The sequence below is a fragment of the Medicago truncatula genome, chromosome 2 (genome assembly GCF_003473485.1).
Source record: "Medicago truncatula cultivar Jemalong A17 chromosome 2, MtrunA17r5.0-ANR, whole genome shotgun sequence".
Classification (NCBI taxonomy): Eukaryota; Viridiplantae; Streptophyta; class Magnoliopsida; order Fabales; family Fabaceae; genus Medicago; species Medicago truncatula.
Genome location: NC_053043.1, coordinates 49,617,201 through 49,640,750, shown reverse-complemented (window position 1 = coordinate 49,640,750; position 23,550 = coordinate 49,617,201). Strand labels below are relative to the sequence as shown.

Sequence of the window (23,550 nt, the reverse complement as noted above, 5' to 3'; positions counted from 1 at the left end):
AGATCCGGATTAAATCGGCGAACCGGATGTTATATTAAACCGGCCGACTCATCTTATTGACCCTTTTTTTTTCTTTCTCTCGCAAGAGACAACAAGTGTCTGTCATAATTAAAAAAATATATTTAACCTAGCTGCTTGAAGAGAGATTTGAACAGGCAACCTCGGCCGAATAAATGTGAAGAGAGATTTGTGTTACTTTTGTACTACTTCTGATAGAAAGAAAATTCAATTGCAAAAGATAACTGTCATAGTTTATTGTCTATCTACCTTTTATAATTTTAGCTTAATGTATGGCAAATGTATATTAAAAATTAACAAACAAATTATTTTAAGACCAAAGAAATACACTTGTTTTCTCTAAAAAAAAAACACATGTTCGTAAATATTGTTGTGACCAATGTTTTGAAAACCGGACCGGAGATCGAACCGGTATGACCTCTGGTTTATGGTTCAATCGATTTAACCGGTTGAACCGTTATAGAACCGGTTAAACCGGATACCATATAAATAACTATACATTAGTGACATTCTTTTGGCCCAAACCCACATAAACTAGTTGAAACCCTAGAAACATGTTGCCTTTTTCACTTTACAGCCGCAACACGTATCTCCTCGTGTCTTCTTCTCTCAACATTATTATCTTCTTCTTACTTCTTCTTCTCTTCATGCTTCCATTTTTCACCTATTTCCCTTCTCTTTCTTGTGATATGACATTGGAATCAATTTTAGTAATTGTATTATACAATTGTTCAAGTTGCTGTTTTGTTTTTGTAGAAGATAAAGGAACACAAGTTGCTGCTTTGTTTTTGTATGAATTAAAGGAACACAAGATCCATCATCAAAACTAGCATAAAAATAACAAAAAAAGGCTGCTCGTTGAATAATAAGGCAAATTGAGTTAATAATGTGGACCGGCCGAACAGACAGAACCGGGACCGGTTCACCGGTTTTCTCGATTTTAACAGGTTCGCTCTGGTTTTCCACCAGTTCTGCAGACCAATGGTTCTTCAAGACTGTCCGGACTGGGATCTGGTCCGGTTCACGGTTGAACCGGTCGAACCGGACAGTCCGATCCGGTTTTCAAAACATTGGTTATGACTATTGGCATATTATTTTTTCAAGAATAAAAATAGTGTAGTTTCTTTTGGTGAATATCATAATCAACAAATTAAATTTAAAAATGAACTTATGAAATTATGTTAATTTTTAAAAAAAAAAATAGAAAACAAACCATCCAATTTGATACGAGATTTTTTTTATAGTGACCGATAATGGAGTCAACTGATTTAATCTGATTCTTTCATACGGTTCGACCAGTGACCAGTGGCGGAGCTAGAAAAAATATCGGGGGTGGGCCAACAAAATATACTCTAATATATAAAATATAAATTTTTCAGTTGAAATAAACGCTAAGCACAAAGTTTAATCAAAAAAGTAAACTACATACCTTAGGAAATTAAAATAAGTCGTTACGCGATCCAACTAACTTGAAATCATCAATAACTGACTCAGAACTAATACTTGCACTAGTTTCCCTTTCGATATAAACTGTCATGGTATCATTTAGAAACCCACTTCCCATCTTGTTTCTCAACCTAGTCTTGATAATCTTCATTGCTGAAAAAGATCTCTCAGTTGTGGCTGTAGAAACTGGAAGAGTCATGATAAGGCGGAGTAGTCTATCAATCAAGAAGTAAATTTTATTCCTCTCAGTTGCAACCAAACACGAGCATAATTCTTGAATAGTTGATAAATTCTTCAAACATGGTTCTTTGCGGGCATCAACAATGAATTGCTCGAGTTGATAACGCAAGTGAATCTTCTCTTGATCATTGAAATCCATGGGATAGTATTTATCAACAAGAGTGCAAATAGTATCAACATCAAAAGCTTTATAACTATCCTTAGGAGTCAAAGCACAACTTAGAGTTAACAAATCCATTGCCTCCTCACTAAATCTACTATTCAACTCTTGTAATTGTTTATCAATGGTAGTAAAAAATATTTCAACTCTAAAATAGTGCTCTATTGTTACCAGGTTCTCTTCGAGACGAGAGCGTCCAAATCTTGTTGTTGAATGCAAATCATCGAGATCAGGAATCTCAATAGCATGTCTTACACAAAAATATCTCACATTAGCAAGTAATTTATCCCAACCATCTTCTCTCAATTGTTGAATAAGAGTTTTTGTGTTACGAACCAGAAACATAGCATTAACTACATCTTGAGCTTGTAGTTGCAAAGCTTGACAAAGCACATCTGTTATCCCCATAATTTCTTTCATCAAATGCAAGATAAATATAAAATCAAATGACTTCAAGTAATTGTAAGCACTGTCAGCATTCCCACTTGTAGAATAATTTGTTGCTTCCTTTGCAATTTTTTTTAAAACAAAACAAGTTGCTTCATACATGCGGATCAAGCTACAAATAGAACTGAAATGTGATCCCCATCGAGTATCTGTTGCCCGTTTCACAGTACCAATTTGGTTTGCACCTTTACCAGGTACAATCTCTTCAATTTCCAACAAATATTCATTTTCTTTTAGTTGGGCAGCTTGTAACTCATCATGTCTCTTAGGAGAAGAACAAACAGCATTGACAATAAAAGTCAGTTTCTCAAAGAATTTATGAATTGGTTTGACTTCTCTTGATGCAGTAACCAAGGCAAGTTGTAATCTATGAGCAAAACAATGGATGTAGTATGCATAAGGACAATCCTTCATAAACAATGCTTGTAAACCGTTCCATTCTCCTCTCATATTGCTTGCACCATCATACCCTTGACCACGAAGGTTAGAAACATCAAGGTTATGTCGAGAAAGTATATCACACACCGCTTCCTTAAGACTTAAAGATGTAGTGCTGGTAACACATCTCATATCAAAAATCGCTCTTGTATTAAACCATCTTTATCAACAAATCTTAACACAAGAGCCATTTGTTCCTTTTGTGACTCATCGCGAGCTTCATCTACAATGATACAAAACTTGGAATCACCAATTTCCTCACGGATATGTTTTTTCACTCTACTAGAAAGAATTGCCAAGAGCTCTTTTTGAACTTGATGGCAAGTATATTTTTCATTCTTTGGAGCATTATTCAACACAACTTGTGCAACTTCATCATTATAAGAGGCCAAAAGTTTTAGCAACTCAAGAAAATTACCTTGGTTTTTTGATATAACCTTTTCGTCGTGACCCCTAAAAGCACAAGCTTGAAGTGTTAACCAACGAACAACATCAATTGAAGCCTTGAGACGTAGTCGGTTATTCATAATTTGACTTGAGCTTTGTTTTTGAAATCCATGTCTAATGTGTGCCCTTTGATTCAACAAGTCATTACAAGCTTTCACTGCATTGTTGTGATGCGAGCAAGGATCCTTCCCAACGTGCTTAAGAAAAGCACAATTCTTTCCATCTCTAACTCTCTTCCAACCTCTAAAACCTGTAATAACGAAGACATCAAATTCAGAACGTCCATTTGGTCCTTTGTTAAAAAGATAGCATGGTAAGCAAAATGCGGCATCCTTTGAAGGTGAATATTCTAGCCATGAATGAAATAAGTTAAACCAAGTATCTTTAAACCGTCTTGGATGATCTCCTGTACCAGACAAAGGATATTCTTCTAAATGGATTTGATATGGACCCCAATTCAAATAAGCTCTTCGTATTTCATCCACATGATTTGCTGGAAATGTCCATATTGGGGAACGCTTTCCAGGATCACGTTCTAAAGAATTCAAAAAATCACCCGCGTTATGCAATTCTTCAATTCTTTGAACATCAACAGGTTGAGTCATATGAGTTATGTCTTCTTCAATTCTTGGAACTTTAATAGGTTGAGATGGAGGAGTCATTCCTTGTTCATCTCTTTCACTCTCACAAGCTCTCTTCTTATAAAAATGATCAAGTGTTACACTCTTCTTCTTCTTAACTTTTCTGTTTTCAAAAAAATAAATAATTCAATAAGTCAAATAATTCCATAAGTCCATAATTCTATAAGTCAAAATCACTTATGCTTCAAAAGTTTAATTGAAAACAATTAGAACATATTCATTGCAAATAACACATTGGCACATTGCCACTGCCATAGAAAAACATTCATTTATGAACAAAATGTGAACAAAATGTTGCTACTACCATAGAAAAACATTGCTACTGCCATAGAAAAACATTGCTACTACCAATAATATGAACAAAATGTGGGTGGGCCGTGATAACATTGCTACTGCCAATCTGCCATAGCAAGAGAAGAGAATCACATAACAAATGCAAGGTTGCTCAAGATGTGCATAACAACAAAAATATGAAAACATTGCAGTTTCAAAATTCAATTATCAAATACCAACAATCAACAAACAAGAACAACAAATAAGAAAATTAATTAACATTCAAACTTAGTAATAATAGCAATCATCAATCAAAAATTATCAAACAACAACCAATCTTAGTAGCAAACAACAACAAACAAACACCTTTAAATTCTAAAATCAAAAAGAAAATCAACAATAGTCAACAAATTACCTTTCCATTTGGATAGGAAAAACAGAGTGAAAAGAAAAAGGGTTTTTGTTTGATCTTTTTTGAATGAGAGAGAAGGGAGTGCCGACGGTCGGAAGGGGAAGAAATGCCGGCGGTCACGCGGTCGGAAGGGGAAGAAGTGCGGCGGTCGCGCGGCGGAAGGGGAAGAAGTGTGGCGGTCGCGCTTCAAAGAATGAGAAGAAGTGTGTGCTGTAATAGAGGAAGTGGAAGGGGAAAAGTCTGAAGTGAGAATGTTGTGGGTCACTTGGAAAAACAAAATAAGCTGAGGGTATTTTCGTAATTTCCCAATATTTGGGGGTGGGCCATGGCCCACCTCAGCCCATACAAGCCTCCGCCACTGCCAGTGACCCACTGATTCGACCATTAACTCGGTGACCCAACACCTTTACCAAGTCGATGATCGTTCCAATTTTTAAAACTATGCCTAAAAGTATAATACAAAACGCGAGTTTGAGAAAATTGAGGTTGTTAAAATTGGGATTTTTTTTCGTCATTTTCGGATTTAGGGGTTTGAAATCGTGATGAGATTGAACGAAATTTAGAAGATTTTGAAAATATTTTAAATTTAGGGTTTAGGAATTTTGACGATGAAGGTGGAAAATGAATGAGGGAGTGTGAAGAAGACATGGGAATGAAGTGGTGTATAAATCTTACTCCCTCCGTCCCAAATTGTATGTCGCTTTGGAAAAAAAATTGTCCTAAATTATATGTCGCTTTACAATACCAATGAAATATTAATGTTACTTTTCCTATTATATCCTTCACTATTAATTACTCTCTCTTCTTTCAATTATTTCATTTATCTTTTCCATACAATTTATTAAGGATAATTTTGTAAAACAACTCATAATTTCTCTTCCCCACACAATATTAATTACATTTCTTAATACGTGTGAAATGGCCAAAACGTCGTACAATTTGGGACGGAGGGAGTACGATTTAATGTTATGTTATGTTTGGTGATGAAGATTAGAGGGAAATTTGAGAAACATAAAGATAATGATGTAGTGAGCTATAATTGAACGGAGGGTATGCTTTATGTTCATAAATGTTTTTCTCCAACTCCATTCGTTTCGTAATACATGACCTATTTGTCCATAGATGTAGTTAGTATGTTGCATTAACTCCGGTCTTAATTAATAACGAGTGGAAAATACAAATTTGTTTTCTTATGGCACGTGTTAAGTATTCCACTAGTATTTAGAATTTATTGAAAAAAAATGATTATTCAAAAAAATAAATTTTGAGCAATAAATTAAGATAATTTCCAATACATAATTTTTAGAGGTATGTTATTTGAACAATCATTTACATGACAACCTATAAGACAACCATCAATTTACAAAGAAAAATATATATTGACATGAAAACCAAATTAATAGATTATAAAGTAAAATCATAATGTGAATATGATAGATAAAATTGTCACAAAATTGTCATAAATTAGTTGAACAAATATCATTTCTCTAATCTCTAATTTCTATTAGTGAAATTCTTAATGTGTGCCCTAACGACACATCTCAACATCTCTTATAATTCTCAACTAAATCCAATGAAAAAATAATTTAATGTCTATGCACTTATACAATCAAATTACATGATCGTGACATGCTTATTAAAATAAGAAATGATATTTCAACGATCACTTTTAAATAATCTTTATGACAACTTTTTTTTTTTACACTTTCATTGCACTTTTATTCTCTATATTTTTCTTTCTTTATTGTTGTTGTCCAATAATAAGAGAGGAAAAAAAGGTTTGTCACAAGTTGTTTGATTTTGGTTGTCCAAATATCAAACCTCTATTAAAATATAGACACAATTCGTCTCTTAATTTAATTTCAAGTAACATTTTCATCTTTTTTCTTTTTAATTGTCCTGATATGGTCCTTTATGTTATAAAATGACAATATCTTATCAATTTTAATGAGATTTTTTTCAATAAAATCTTATTTTCTTAGTTTGTATGATGAAAATTTGAGTTTGTTTATGATTTTTTTGATAAAAAAAAATGATAACTTTATTGACATTTTATAACATAAATTACTAAATCGAGACAAAAAAATTAAAAAGGAAAATATTACCTAAAATTAAGTCAATGGATGAATTGTGCAAATTTTCCTAAAATTTATAAAAAATTTCATCACAAAAGAATCTTTGTAAATATCTACATTGGATGATTTAATTATATGCATTTGTAAAATATCATGCAAACTAAATTCATGAAAGAAAAAATATATTTTTTTATAAATAATTTTACAGTGTCATGCAAATTAAGTTGAATGCCTCATCAATATTAATTTTAAAACTTAATCTCTTTTTAAATCTTTTCTTTTAGCGTAATGAATAAGCTTGTTGGATTAAGTGTTCCCTCTCCATGTCTCTCCTTCTCTCTGTTTGAAAAGAATGATAAGGTAACAACAACATCAATCAGCAATCTTGTTTTGATACTTAATTTTAATAAATTAAATTTTTTCGTTTTACAAGCATTTGATCTTATGGAGAGAATGATGAGGAGTATTAGAATCACCCTCGATTCAAAGTTACTCGTCAGAAAATCAAACCGGCTGGTCACTTCGTTCATTCATGAACTTTTGTCCCAAGCCGAACATCAGTCTTCTACTCATGACATGGTTAACCTTAAAAAATTATTTTGTTTTTGTTGTTGTTGATGGACTGGGAATGAAAAACCATGTTTCTATGTTGTCGATGATGGAATAAGATTGGTAAAACCTTTAAAATCTGGTTTGTACTTTTGTAGTTGTTAATTGACAAATTTTTTAATTGTTTTTTTTCCTTAAAAAAGGCTTAATTGCAGTTTTGGGCCCTTAAGTATCACAATCTTGCGACTTTGACTCTATAAAAAAACAACGACAAATCAGCCCCCTAAGTTTACCACCTTTTGCACTTTTGGTCCCCAGACCAATTTTGACCAAGTCAATGCATACGTGGCACCCACATCACCTAAAGTGAGGTGACACGTGTGACTTTCTATTTTATTAGGAGGCCAAAATCGTAAGATTGTGATACTTGAGGGTCAAAACTGCAATTAAACCTAATAAATAAAGTGATTTGGGTGTCACGTATGCATTGATCTAGTTAAAATTGGCATGAGGGGCCAAAAGTGCAAAAAGGGATAACTTAGGGGGCTGATTTGTTATTGTTTTTTTATAGAAGGTCAAAATCGCAAGATTGTGATACTTGAGGGGCTAAAACTGCAATTAAAAAAAAAAGTTTGTGACGATGACAATGAGATGATCTTGGAATATCAATCCAACAAGAAATTAGCTCTATGTGATTCTCGACTGATATCATCTAACAACGTCGGTTGTTTTCTTCCACTAAAATCTATCCTAACTGTTTCTAATGACTTTTCTAAAATACTGATTTTGCTTAAGAAGCAAGTGTAGGTATGTGATGATAATGAGATGATCATGGGTGACTATCCCAACAAGAAATTAACTCTCTGTAATTCTCGATTGATATCATCTGACAACAAGGTCAGTTGTTTTCTCTCACTAAAATCTATCCTAGCTATTTTTACGATAATTTTGTATTCTTAACATATAAATATTCATTATCACATGACATGCATTAATCTAAAAGTCATGTTTAATACATGAAAAGTTAAGAAGAGTAGATTCAAGAGTCATGCATGTAGCTGGTTGAGAGGTGTTCTTAGTGATTATTATGCATATAGTTGGTTGTTGGTGTTCTTTTGGGATTGATATGCATGATACCAAGATACATATTTAATACATGAGAATAATAATGGGGAAATAAACACCGTATAATTTACCAAATAAACAAATTTTGATTAACTTAATTTAAGATAATATATTTGTTATCTTTTTTTAATGTCATTTTTGTTCTTTTAATCCATTTGCACAAATATATATATATATATATATATATATATATATATATATATATATATATATTCAAGCATCAAATCTAAATTTCATATGAAAACACGAGTAAAGGATCGTAGATTTGAATACTGAGAGTTCATATCAAAATACAACCATAAATCCAAATCTTCAAAATCAATATGCAAGTTGATCAAAATGATGAAAATGACGTAAAAAATTATAATGATGAAATCATGTCATGAAATTAAGTCAAGGGACGACGAGAGTAATTTTTCCTAAATTTAATAATATAATTTGTATCCCTTGTTTATTTAAGGCTTAAATATTTAAATGATCCCTGTAAGTTCGTGCATTTTTGGTTTTGGTCCCTGTAAGTTTTTTTGTTCTAAAACAAACCCTGTATTTTGATAACCTTTTGAAAAAGGTCATTGCCGTCAGCTTCCGTCAATAAAAACGCTTTGGTGGCTAACTGAGGCCTACGTGGCAGGTTCTGAGTTGGCAAACGTTGATGAGATGGCATGAGAGGGACTAAAACCAAAAACGAAAATTGACATAGGGATGAATTTAAAAAAAGTAAACATCAAATTTTGAATTTTAAAAATTAAACTTTCCATCTTCTCCCTCTCACTATTCTTTGTTTCTTCTTCCTTCTTCCTCTGAAATTTTTCCCAATCTCCCGTTAACTTGCGCCCTTGAAGGAAAAACTCATTTCCTTCAACAAGATAAAATATGATCAGATTTTAAAACTTATAAAGCTTCTCCATGATGCAACAAAGTATAGTTATAAACATCCTAAAAAGTATCGTCACTTTTAAACTATGTCATGTTATTAAAACCTTGATTATAACATTGCAAACAAGCCTTTTGATTCCTGTTAAGCTACTGAACTATTACAGTATACAAAGCTACAAAGCATGTACGCAACAAAGGTTAGGAACGCTTAATAAAGCAGCCAAATTTACAAATGCCTATGTTTAAAAAAGTCATATATTAGATACAGTGCTTAGCTTCAACTTCTGCATAATGTACAAATGTTTATGTTTAAAAAAGTCATATACTAGACACAATGCTTAGTTTCAACTTCTGCATAATTCTAGCCTTTTGGCCATATGCATTAGTCATGATAGATATCTCATGAATTGTGGCCAATTCATTCCCATGAAGGTGACTTCAAATTCATGTCAATTCAATCCAGAATTCTAATTAATTTAATTGCAATCCATGCTAATTTATCAAATTCACATTCCAATTCTGAGTTTTTTATTTTCTGGTTATGGTGTTGGAATGTGAACTTTTTTATTTTCTCTCTCAATCACACCATAAACCCAGAAACTTAGTCAACAAAATCTAAAAAATCAACCAACAATTTCTATATGAAACACCAACAATTTTTTCCTAACAAGAAAGAAAAATCTGAACTATTTCTTTGACCCTCACTCACTTAACATTAGTGAAAAAAAAATGTTGAGAGGGTGATGGGAAAACCGCGAAAGGAGAAACCTTTATGGTGTTTTGGAATTTAGAACATGGTTCATATGAAAAAGAATAAATTTGTATTAACCTTAAACCATTGTGTACAAGAACAGGCAACTCATATTACTAAAGATGTTGTATCCAACCCATGTTAGAAGACATTGTTGAAGGATATGGATTTTGGTTTAAAGGCGCAAGGTATGGGAGAGATTGGGGAAAGTTTGAGAGGAAGAAGAAGACTGAAATTTGAGAGGAAGAAGAAGACTGAAAGTTTGATTTTTAATTTAAATTTTGATGTTTTCGTTATTTTAATTTCATCCCTGTGTCAATTTACGTTTTTTATTTTAGTCCCTGTATTCTAACAACTTATCATCTCTTATTCCATCTCATCAACTTTGCCAACTCATGACCTGCCACGTGTGCTCCGTTAGCCAGCATTGCGTTTTTGTTGACGGAAGCTGACGGTAAGAACCTTTTCCAAAAGGTTATCAAAATACAGGGTTTCTTTTAGAACAAAAAAACTTACAGGGACGAAAACAAAAAATGCGCGAAATTACAGGGACCTTTTACATATTTAAGCCTTTATTTAATTAAAATTTGTAATACTTTAATTTCTAAAATAAAAGTAAATTTATCAATTTTATTTAGGTTCAAAATTAAATTCTTAATCATCAGTATGCAAGTTTGATCTCTAACTTAAAAAGTATATGATATATCTTACTTACCTCTCGATTCAATTTTAGGTCATCGAATCTCTTTTCAAATTTTAAAATACGAGTGCCATAATATGCAAAATAATTAAAAAATTAAATATAAACGTTGTTTTAAAAAATAAAATAAAATATAATAACAAGAGACATTCAGAGTAGAACAATCAATCAAATTCATATAATGCTCATATCTCTCCTTTTTCCACACAAAGGAAGGTCGCCTCCATTTGACCCTCAAACCCAACGCCCTCAACCCATTTCCCCATCTTCACGACAAAGCACCCTTGTTGCTTTGAAAGTGTAAATAATATAGGGAATGCTTGTCTAAAAGTAGTATAACCGCACCACACACTGTGCCAAAATAAAGTACTCCCACCACAACCAATTTTCTTACTCATCACATTTAGAAACCAATCCGGCCACACACCTTTTACACACTTCAGACCACAAATCCTTCCATCACATGGATTAAATTGATGACCTAGGAAAACTAGATAAATTCGGGTTAGACAGCAAATCCGCATCATATTTAGACATCAAAACCTTATTCCTTTGAGAATCCCCTCCGATAGTAGCCTCCATCTCCATTTAGATATCAAAGCTTTATTAAAAAACCTTAGATCCTTTACACTTAGCCCACACTCTTTTTTCGGTCTACAAACATCGCCCCACTTAACCCAACAAATTTAGTTTTCCTCCAACAATCCTTCCCACAAAATTTCCTTTGCATCCTCACAATTTTTAACCAAATAATTTTCAGTAGTTTTAGGAAGGACTTAAAAAAATGAAAAAAAAAACTTCTAAAGCCACGATGATAAGAACCTCCATACCACAAAGACTTACAAATCTATTCATCTAAAACAAAAGTATTTTATAATTACCTTCATCGTCGAATTTGAAGTTGAAACCTTCCTAAGATTTGCTCTCAAAGACCGAGATAAATAAAAATATTTTTTCTCAATTTACAACTCAAGAACCATAAATACTTTTAAATGTTGTACGAAAAATAATAGGTAGAACATCTAAATTGATGAAAATGCACACACAAAATGTACCCCATTTGATTCTATACGTAAGATAAAGCTACAACAACAAAAACAAATGTATCTAATTCAATTGAATTAGATACACCCATTTGGGACGAAAATAATATTGTATTTTTTTTGTTTGTTGAAGTAATTGTATTGTTTTTTAGAGTGATGATATTTGAACAACTCTTTTGTTACAACTTTTGGGACAACCTTAATGTTCTCTCTTTTTATTGGTAAATTAGAATGGAGAGAAAAAAGTAGGAGAGAGAATAAAAATATAATATGAGTATGAAAGAGAAAATTGTATAAAAGTTGTACCAAAATGGTTGTTCAAATATACTCCATCCGTTTCAAAATATAAGCAAATTTTACTTTTTAGGTTCATTCAATTAATGATGTATATGGTCTATATTATGAACCACATACATCATTAATTGAATGAACTTAAAAAGTAAAATTTGCTTATATTTTAAAAGGGAGGGAGTAATTTCTCTTTTTTTTAACCATATTTATGACTATATGTATAATGAACTCGTAAAAAAAAAACGCTAATGGAGTGGATGGATTAATGAACAACTAACAATTAATTAAAAATTTTGGGCTACCCAGACTTGGTTGGGCTAGCCTGTCGGGGTTCGGACTAAAATGCCATTTTTTTTATTCAAACTCAAAATTTTTTGTCCAAACACTCAACCCGTTTAAACAATCCGTTCAACTATACTCATTTTGACAACTCTATTTACGTCACTTTTTAAAAATACCATAATTTTTTTAACGAGTAGTGATATTTGAACTAACCGTTTAAATTTATTCAAACTCAAGCATTGATGTCCAAACATTATATTTTTTAAGCCGAACTCAGTCCGTTTGAACGATCCGTTCAACTAGACTAATTTTGACAACTCTATTATATCACTCTTTAAAAAGACCATAATCTTTTAATGAGTAGTGATATTTGAACTTATCATTTAAAAAAAATATGGTTATACATATATCCTTTATCTTTTTTAATTGAACTAACCGTTTAAAAATGTATTGTTAACGAGGGCCATAAGAACACTCTTTAAAGATTCTTAATTAAAAAATATCTATAAAAAAGTTAAATAGTTAAACTTTAAATACATTAAATACATCAATTTATATAAAAACTAACTCTTTAAAGGTCTTCAGAGAGTTTCGATATCTCCCTTAAAACTATTTATCGGTTTGTAACTTTCAAGTATGACAAACATCCTCGCAAAAAACACTTCAAATTTTATACCACGGCTTACTTGCATGTTTGATCCCTTATGTTTATATTAGGTTTCAAGTTGGTCTCTTATGTCTTGAAAGTTTAAAGTTGATCCCTTACGTTTTAATGTTTTCAAGTTGGTTCAAAATGTTATTCACGTTGAAATAAGTTAGTCACTTCCACGACATGATATTGAGTTTAATAAAACAAAAAAATCAAAAAAATTATTTTAAAATAATTTTTTAAATAAGTTAAATTCCTTCACCCAACCAAAATATTTAAAGGGTCAAGTGTCATAAGATGAGGTTAACTTATTTAAATGTGAGGAACATTTTAATCCAACTTAAGACTTTTAAAATAGACCAATTTAAAATTTTTAAAATATTAAAGATCAACTTAAAATTTAAAATAAGAGGAGTGTTATTTGAACAACCTTTAATTGACAACTTATGGGGACAACCAAAATTTACAAAAAAGAAATAGGTATTGCACGAAAATCAAAGCAATAGAGAGATAAAGTAAAAAATGACGTGAGTATGAAAGAGAAAGTTATAACAAAAATTATCACCAAATGGACGTTCAAATATCATTTCTCTTAAAATAAACATATTTATTGTAACTTTGTAAGATAGAAGTAAGAGGTAGCCCCGACACCGTCAACCAAATTGTATATCACTGTTACCTGCCATCCTATCCCATCAAATGTCACACGTCTCATCAGTGAAAGTCATGACATACATATCAAATCAATTGTGGGGGGTGTCCGTATAATAATAGCATAGCATGTATGTCAAACCTTGTCAAACAGCACAGCACAACACAACACAACAGTACTATACGGTTATACTCCTAGTCCTATCCTATTTATATGAATTATGACATTGCCATCATCACCATCTACTGTTAATTAATAAATAACATATAATAAGTGTTTTTCCTATGAATAAAGAAAAACATATGGTAAATATTTAAAACGAAAGACGCATGCAAAAAGGTCATGATGGTATGACCCACCATGCTTTTGTGTATTTTAAGACTCTTTCATTGCATTTTCCTTTCCCTAACACCATATTGCCTCTTCATTTTTACTCTTTTGCCACTGTCTCTATTCGTGTATGTCTCCATCCTCCATTTTTCCGTAATGATTTCTAATGCACAAACTTATAGAAACATATGAATAATTAGTAATTACTACTGTTTCCTACTCAATTTTAAAACGAGTCTATTGTGATGTTCGATAAAAACAATTTCATTTATAAATCAACTATAGCTTATCCCAACGACCAATTTAGTAGTTAAAGTTTAGGTTAAAGATTACCGCAAACTAATATCAGGCATCGTTTCGTCAAAACAAAAAATATAAAGCATGCTACATATTAAATATTAATAAAAAGAATAATAATTCTTAACTATTTTCTTCACAATCAATTTTTTTAAAAGTAGTGGTTAAAATTATAAATAGAAAAATTAAGAATGCAAAAAGCATAAAAAACACCGACCTTGTCGATCTTCACATGTTAAACTCAATTCATTGAAAAATATTATACAATTAAATTTTACATATAACTATTTACAACGTGATCACTCACGAGATATTTGCAAAACCTATTTATCACATATAAATTACATACTACTAATACAAAACACATTTCTCACTTATATTGGCTCTACTAACTCATTTACTTTTGTTAGTTGGAATTAAATGGTGATACGGTAAATAAAAAATGAAGCAAGTAAAAAAAAAATGCATGAAGAGGGGGTAATAATGAGATTAAGCAGGATGATACATAGAACGGCGGGACCCGTGAGTATTGGGACGTTCCAAAGCAACAAATGTCAGAACACCAATCCCCGCCGCTCAAAAAGGGCATTTTAGTCCTTTTCCATTCCAATTTCAAAAATAATTTAAAAATAGAATAATATGCTCCATTTTGAAACCGAAAGCGAAAGAACCAATAGAAAACAAAAACAAAAGACGAAGAAGAAACCAACAACATTAACAACAACACCACAACCTCAAAATCATGCTCAATTTCATCTTTCTTTTTCTTTCTTTAAATTTATTAAATTAAAATAACACAAAAAAGTTATTAATACTTCATTTCACTGTGCTAGAGATTCCTTCTTACAAAAAAAAAAATACTTTCCTCAATCTCATCATAAAAAAAAACTTCATGTTTCATAAACATGAAGATCGTTTAAACGGTGTCGTTTCAGTTCATGCTCTGTTTTAAGAAAATCAAAACCCAAGGAACCAGATCGTTGTTATCACGATGAAGTTTTTCACAAAGCTCTGATCTCGAAGATTTCAACGTGTTTTCTTGTGTTCTTCACTGTCTCTTCTTTAGGAAACACGTTTATTTCCGTGCTTAAACTTCTTTTTTTACTTCCAATGAATTTTTTCATCTTAAAAAAGCACTTATAATTGGAATCTGGATAGATAGAACAAGAAAGTTCTGTGGTTGGTGAAAGTGATTTTGAAAAAAGCTATTATGTCTTGTAAAGATGGTAAAGGTGTTATGGATAATGGAAAATACGTTCGTTATACACCTGAACAAGTTGAAGCTCTTGAGAGGCTTTATCATGATTGTCCTAAGCCAAGCAGTATTCGTCGTCAACAGCTTATTCGAGAGTGTCCTATTCTCTCTCATATTGAACCTAAACAGATCAAAGTTTGGTTCCAAAATAGAAGGTATTATTATTTAATTTCTTAGATTAATTAATGTTCAAAAAATTGATTTTTATTATCTTTTTACTGTTATTTTAATACTCATTAAAAAAAAACAGCTTATCTGGGTCTGTTTGGATTGACTTATTTGACCTGACATAAAATTGTGAGATTATTTAGGAGAATTTTGTTCATAAGCTGTTTTCAGCTTATTTTCATAAGTTCTCCTGGATAAACTGTCAATTATGATTTTTTTTTTTGGTGTTTTGAATAAAAAAAATGATTTTTTGGTATTTTGAATAAAACAATTTGATTTTTTGGGTTATTTTTGTAGTAGTGATATTAATGGTGGGTTTTGTTTGTTAATATAGATGTAGGGAGAAGCAGAGAAAAGAGGCTTCAAGGTTGCAAGCTGTGAATAGGAAGTTGAGTGCTATGAATAAGCTGCTGATGGAAGAGAATGATAGGTTGCAGAAACAAGTATCTCATTTGGTGTATGAAAATGGCTACTTTCGCCAACATACTCAAAATGTATGGTTTTTGCTTAGTTAGAATTAGAAAGTTTTTCAATCATCAATTATTTCCTTATTTTCCCTTGATTTCCTAATTTATAGTATTATTACTAGTTTAGAATTGCTTCTAAGTTATAAAAAAAGCTTACTTTAGTTGTTTAGAATTTGAGTTAGAGTGGTGGTTTTTGTGCAGACTAATCTGGCAACCAAAGATACAAGCTGTGATTCGGCGGTGACTAGTGGTCAACGCAGTTTGACAGCCCAGCATCCGCCAAGGGATGCAAGTCCTGCAGGGTTAGTGGGAATATGATTATTGCAATTGGGTCCCTTTTTGTTTTTTTCTTGTCTGTGAAAATTTGGATGCGTCTGTTTGGACTTATGAATTCATGTGGCATTTTTTTTCTTCTTCAGGCTTTTGTCCATTGCAGAGGAAACTTTAGCAGAGTTTCTTTCAAAGGCTACTGGAACTGCTGTTGAGTGGGTCCAAATGCCTGGAATGAAGGTAATCTAATTCCTCTGATATTTTTTGTTTTATTATTACCTCATTTTTTTCATCGGTACATATGGCAAATTTACATATTTACTACCTTGCCCACTAATTTCCGGTGAATTTCTTTGTTACTAAGGGTTTCACTTCTATTTGATGTGTGCTTGCTTGAACAAATATTTGAAACATTACGTTTTTTTTTTTCTCTCATTAATTTTTTGATAATTTGTGCAGCCTGGTCCGGAATCTATTGGAATCATTGCGATTTCTCATGGTTGCCATGGTGTGGCGGCAAGAGCATGTGGCCTAGTGGGGCTAGAACCTACAAGGGTTAGTGGTCTGACTTTATTCTCTGATAATTGTTTTACCGATGTTCATTGATGACATGCTCGACCTGTATTATATTACAGGTTGCAGAAATCCTCAAAGATCGGCCCTCGTGGTATCGTGATTGCCGAGCTGTGGATATTCTGAACGTGCTTCCCACAGCCAATGGTGGAACCATAGAGCTGCTTTACATGCAGGTAAAACAACTCAAACTCAGCGTGTATGAATTATGACTTTGTAACTTAACAGACTAAATTTTTATCTGCATATCTGTTGATGATCAGCTATATGCGCCAACTACATTGGCTCCTGCTCGAGACTTATGGTTGTTGCGCTACACATCTGTTTTAGAAGATGGAAGCCTAGTGGTAAGTGAATGTTAAGAACCTTTAATATTTCTATTTGATTCGATCGCGTAGTCAAAAACAGAAATCTCATATGTGCAATGCCTATCTCTATTTTTTTTATTACAATTAAGTCCTCATAATTCAGAAGTAGTTGAGCACATTCAAATCATTCCTGTTTCAGATATGTGAGAGGTCTCTTAAAAACACACAAAATGGTCCAAGCATGCCTCCTGTGCAGCATTTTGTCAGAGCTGAGATGCTGCCCAGTGGGTACCTGATAAGGCCTTGTGAAGGAGGTGGTTCCATCATCCACATTGTTGATCATATGGATTTGGAGGTACAAAAGTTCAACTTTGTTTTATTGGTATTTTCATCTAACATAAAATAACTTTAGCATGTATGTATTATTATTGTTAGCCATGGAGTGTTCCCGAGGTACTGCGTCCACTCTATGAATCATCAACAATGCTGGCTCAGAAGACAACAATGGTGGTATGATTGATCTTTCTGTTATTTAAATTTGAACTCTATATAATTGGGAAATGTTTACCATCTTAAAGACTGGGACAAATATAGAATACGGGCTCCACAATTGGCTGTGTTTTCTTTACATTTTTTCTCCTTTTCATCCAGGCCCTACGTCACCTAAGGCAGATTTCACATGAAGTTTCTCAGTCTAACGTCACTGGATGGGGTAGACGACCAGCAGCACTTCGAGCACTTGGCCAAAGACTGAGCCGGTTAGTATATTCAACTGAGGCATCATTTTTTGTTGAAATTCATTGCATCTAAATTTGGAATCTCACTTATATTTGCTGGCAGGGGTTTCAATGAGGCACTCAATGGGTTTACTGATGAGGGATGGTCAATGATTGGCAATGATGGTGTTGACGATGTTACTATTCTAGTGAATTCATCCCCTGACAAATTAATGGGTCTGAATCTTTCATTTGCCAATGGATTTCCATCTGTCAGTAATGCAGTCTTATGTGCTAAAGCTTCAATGCTGTTACAAGTAAGCATGCTTTTCCATAAAATTAGCAAATAAAGTATCAAGCAAAAAAAAACAAGTGCTGGTTGCTATCTATGATTTTAGACGAAGATAAATGTCAAACAACTATTATATTGTAGACATTAAATTTACAGTGTTCATGGCATTTTCTTGTTTTGTTGTATGGTTGTTAATCTCATGTTTAATTGAAAAGCCAATATTTATGACTAGCAAATTTCCTAGTTAACAAACACTGCTTGAATCCAGTGGTATTAATGGATTATGGTCCGGTGATATTAAAACTTGTTTGATCATTCGTTGACCTTTCTTATATGCAATTACTTTTAGTATTATTATTACTATTATTTCTGTCTAGTTCCAGTCTTGCTGTCCTCCTTAACAAAATCATGGCCAGAGATAGTACCAATTTTAAGTTTTAAGTAACAATGTACTGCTGCTATTGTAATGTGTCATTTCTTTGCCTAGAATGTGCCTCCGGCCATTCTACTAAGGTTTTTACGGGAGCATAGATCGGAGTGGGCAGACAACAACATGGATGCTTACTCAGCTGCTGCCATCAAAGCTGGTCCTTGTAGTTTCTCAGGATCTCGGGTTGGAAATTATGGGGGCCAAGTAATTCTTCCTCTAGCCCACACTATTGAGCACGAGGAGGTAAAAATTTGCAGTAAACATGCTAAAAAAACAATTATGAATTTAATGATGCGTAGGTTTTAACTTTTTGCTAACCTATTCTAGTTTCTGGAAGTCATTAAATTGGAAGGAATTGCCCATTCTCCCGAAGACGCGATAATGCCTAGAGAAGTGTTTCTTTTGCAAGTAAGTTTTCCCCCTTATGTTTCTTGCTTTATGTTTTGCCTCATGTGATGCAGATATGTAGAAACAAATCCGATTCATATATCTGATTTTTTTTTATAAGCTTATGGGTCTGTTTGGGAAACCCTAAAAAAGAGCTTTTAGCTTATAGCTTATAAGCTCGTTTGACAAAAAAAGCTCTGTTTGGTAACATTTTTTCACCATGAGCTTATAGCTTATTTCACGAGCTTATAAGCTATTTTTCAGAAGCTATTCCAAGTAGCGTTTGAGCTTATAGCTTATAGCTTCTCACTTTTTCTTCCAATTTTACCCTTATTATTTCATTTAAATTGTATTTTTATCCATTATAATTTTTATAATAAGCTGCGTAATAAAAACTACTATCCCTTTATTCCAATTTTTGTATATATATATCAGCTGGCCTTTTTTTTTAAAAAATATATACCTTCGTTTTTTTTTACGAAACAAAATATAAGTGTTACTTTTTTTTTTTTTTGAGGTAAGTGTTATTTTCTTTATTCTCTGTTATTAGTATGACTCTATTAGTGCTACCTTTTTTTTTGTTTTTGAGGTAAATGTTATTTTCTTTATAAAGTGGAAACACTTAAATGATAATAAATATAAGATAAAATTTTTGTGAATAAAATTTAATTTAATTTATAATACATAGGATATATTAAATTAATAAATTTAAAGTATTTTTTTAAAGAAAAATTAGTTTACAAAATTACAAATACTTAAATTAATGATATAATTTTTATTATGAATTAAGAATACCCTTTATGTCATTTTACATTTATCAGCTAGTTGAACCGCTATTTTTACCAAACACTTCAGTTAGCTTATCAGCTAAAAGTTATCAGCTAGCTTATCAGCTATAAGCTATCAGCTAAAAGCTATCAGCTAGCTTATCAGCTATCCGTTATTTTTACCAAACAGAGCCTATATCTCACTAACTAATTATTTGTTTTTTGACTGAATTAAAAAATTCTGTTCATACGGTCTGAATTATTTAAGGTTCACATATCTCACTTATATGTAGCATGCTTATGTTTTGTTTCCTTGAATTTCCTAGGTTTGCAGTGTTTGGAAGTTAGATGCATATCATAACTCACAGTAGTGTATACTTTTATGTTAGTGCAAACATTTCTGTAGGTTTTGGGTAATGTAAAACTTGATAATGTTGGCACACTTGTTCCCTGTCGATGCAGTGTCATTCACATATCCTAGATTATAAAGCAAATAAAATTATTAACAGTCCATATGCTTATTTCTTTCTATGTCTATGATGTGGAAAAAGTATTATTTTCCATGTTGAATTTTTTTATAGAAAAATTAACTTGCTCGTTTAGGTCAGGCACTACAATATGAACTTCTGTGGCTGCCAAAATGAGGCAACTTTTGTCCGTGCCAATTACCTTCACTTTGGTTTCTATCATACCATTGGTTTACTCTCTATTGAGAAAGAAGAAAAGAGCAAGAAAATGTGTGAATCGATGTGCTTAATCCTTTTATGAATAATCAGATTTGTGGTAATTTATAGTGCACCCTGATTATATAAACATGCATAACTTCCCAAAAGCGAGCTCTTGAATTAACTGTTAGAGCTAGATGAGCGTACAAGTTAATGATGCTCGACATATAGTTTCTGCACTTGACCTTGCAACATGATTCTGTTTTTACTTTTCTAATAGATAAGGCCTCCCTTAATGAATATACAGTCCCAAATCCATAAGTGATTTTATTATTAGGAGAACCTATTCAATTTGCATCCGTATATGTCCCACAACCAGGGCATGACCCCTTGCTTCATAGGTAGTACCTTTTCTTGAAGTTGCTTTAATGTACTTTAGGATGCGAATTATGGCATCCCAATGTTTTACACCAGTTGAATTAAGAGTCTGGCTTATCACACTAACAAAGAGGAGAAATTTGGGGTGAGAGTGAAATTTGCATACTAGTCTTTTGTATCTCTCTAGATTTAAAAGTGGCTTCCCCTAATTTGGCAGAAGCTTGGCATTAGGATCTGTAGAAGTGTCAACATGTTTAGCATCATCAAATGTCTATCCTCTAGAATGTCCATTGTATACTTATTAAATGTTAAAATACCATCCTCGAGTTGTTCCATCTCTATCCCTAAAAAGTACCAAAGTTTTTCAAGATCTTTCTTCTAGAAATTGTAGCAAGGATGTTGTTTATCTGACCAATGTGATGATGATCATTGCCTGTAATGACAACAGTATGGATTGATACAGTTTACTGTTCTCAGAGATTTATTAAATAGAGTAACTATGACCGAAGTTACTCTGGGAGTAAGCGGATTCCCACCCTTCATATATATATATATATATATATATAACACGGGCGCGTTATCCTAATTATTATATTACACGTCTGTACAACAATAACTATCCTAGTTACATTATTTATGACGCTTGCTTATAGTTCATTTGATTTGTTTTGATAGCTCTGCAGTGGAATGGATGAGAATGCTGTTGGTACCTGTGCTGAACTTATATTTGCTCCAATTGATGCATCCTTTGCTGATGATGCCCCCCTTCTGCCTTCTGGATTTCGTATAATTCCTCTTGATTCTGGAAAGGTCAGCCTTAGTCAATTATTGAAGCAGTATATTTTGTTTGAATTTCGTATTGACCTTTTTAGGAGTATATCTAGTATATTTTGTTGAAGCAGTATATTTACTATATCTTGTTTTAATTATTATGTAAATTTTTCCAGGAAGTGGCCAACAACCCAAATCGCACCCTTGACCTGACATCTGCCCTTGATATTGGTCCCGCTGGAAACAAAGCTTCTAATGATTATTCTGGAAATTCTGGCTGTATGAGATCAGTGATGACAATAGCATTTGAATTTGCTTTTGAAAGTCATATGCAAGACCATGTAGCATCTATGGCACGGCAGTATGTTCGCAGCATTATATCGTCTGTCCAAAGGGTAGCATTGGCACTTTCACCTTCTAATTTGAATTCACAAGGTGGGCTCAGGACACCACTGGGTACTCCTGAAGCTCAAACACTTGCTCGTTGGATCAGCAACAGTTATAGGTGTGTAAGCTCCTTTTATTTTTCTTTCCGTTTACATTCATCTTACTTAGACTGCCGCTAGTTTTATGTATTTAGCCATGAATCTTATGGTACTAGTTGATATATGCTGCGTGTGTTTACTGTCTTTATTTTGTAGGTGCTTCTTGGGTGCTGAGCTACTTAAATCTAATAATGAGGGGAGCGAATCATTACTCAAGTCCTTGTGGCATCACACTGATGCAATACTCTGCTGCACTCTAAAGGTATGCTTGAAATTGATTTCTATTTAATAGTATATGCGTATATAATTCTCATTGTCAAATGCTTCCTCCGTACCTAGTGCAACTCAGCCTTTTGATATCTAAGGTGCCTGATGTTACTAATGAAAGGAATTGAAAGATGTTCAACATAATCCGTGTTGTAGTTATATTTGTCTAGATTTTGTTCTGTTTTGTTGCCTAGAGTTTAGATGTATCTCTACTTGGTACCGTAGTTATATTTGTCTTGATTGCAAGTCAGCTAATGATTACTTATGATTATTACACTGCTCTATACTTGTTTGAAAGCACCTTCATGGCACTTGGTTTTTGCAGGCATTGCCCGTGTTCACTTTTGCCAACCAGGCAGGGCTTGACATGCTGGAGACTACCTTAGTTGCTCTGCAGGATATAGCATTGGAGAAAATATTTGATGACCATGGCCGAAAGATTCTGTGCTCGGAATTTCCTCTAATTATACAACAGGTATGCATATTTTATTTGAATCGACCCATCATTTATTCCACTTCCATCAGGTTTGTCATTGAATGGCATTTGTGGGCATACATTCTTCTCATTGGAACGCTGAAAAAATAACTAGAAACATTTTCAAACTTAATTGTGCTTTCTATTGATTTCTCTTCGTTCTTATTTGGCAGGGTTTTGCATGCCTTCAAGGTGGTCTTTGTCTCTCAAGCATGGGGAGACCTATTTCATATGAAAGAGTAGTGGCTTGGAAGGTGCTGAATGAAGAAGAGAATGCTCATTGTATTTGCTTTATGTTTGTGAACTGGTCTTTTGTTTGACATTGTTTTTAGACAATAGGACTCCAAGTGGTGTTAAAGAGGAAGCACTCTTATTAAGACATGTTCTTTTGCTTGCTATTTTGCTATATTCGCTGCAAAAACTTGGATTGCATGTAAAAACTACTTATATATTAGCCTATGTTACATTTCCCTTATAATTTTGTGCCGTGCTTTTATGATACTATGCACTTTGTAATGTGGGAAGAAATCTAGACACTTCTAGATACTTGTAAAGAAAGAAATGGACAGAAAACGTTAGAATTAGTTGAATATTTTTTAAGATAGTCACAGTGATTAGTTGGAAATTTATATTTGTTTGGAAAAAAAGTACAAGTTCAACTAAAAAAATTGTTGAAATTGTTAGACTTGTTATAATTGGGTTTTGAATAACGACTCCTTAACATGTATATGTAA

At 32.7% G+C, this 23,550-nt stretch overlaps 3 protein-coding genes across 3 annotated transcripts; 1 reads left to right on the top strand and 2 right to left on the bottom strand.

Annotated features, from left to right (window-relative positions):
• Positions 1-1,456: 1,456 nt before the first annotated feature.
• On the bottom strand, positions 1,457-2,881 carry LOC112419464 (zinc finger MYM-type protein 1-like). The gene has a single exon (XM_024777190.1). It carries the CDS (start codon positions 2,879-2,881, stop codon positions 1,457-1,459), a length of 1,425 nt encoding a protein of 474 aa, XP_024632958.1.
• LOC112419463 (zinc finger MYM-type protein 1-like) lies at positions 2,878-4,598 on the bottom strand. The gene is made up of 2 exons (XM_024777189.2): positions 4,526-4,598; positions 2,878-3,940 (listed from the first exon to the last, which is right to left on the bottom strand). Exons 1-2 carry the CDS (start codon positions 4,531-4,533, stop codon positions 2,878-2,880), a joined length of 1,071 nt encoding a protein of 356 aa, XP_024632957.1. The 5' UTR covers positions 4,534-4,598.
• A 10,754-nt stretch (positions 4,599-15,352) lies between these two features.
• Positions 15,353-23,297, top strand: LOC11432376 (homeobox-leucine zipper protein ATHB-15). The gene is made up of 18 exons (XM_003597642.4): positions 15,353-15,552; positions 15,900-16,059; positions 16,234-16,334; positions 16,452-16,542; positions 16,762-16,857; positions 16,938-17,051; positions 17,139-17,222; positions 17,383-17,538; positions 17,619-17,693; positions 17,835-17,941; positions 18,024-18,216; positions 18,679-18,864; positions 18,949-19,029; positions 21,494-21,628; positions 21,766-22,094; positions 22,231-22,336; positions 22,667-22,816; positions 22,990-23,297. The coding sequence occupies exons 1-18, from the start codon at positions 15,353-15,355 to the stop codon at positions 23,134-23,136; spliced, it is 2,511 nt and encodes an 836-aa protein (XP_003597690.1). The 3' UTR covers positions 23,137-23,297.
• The last annotated feature ends 253 nt before the right edge of the window (positions 23,298-23,550 follow it).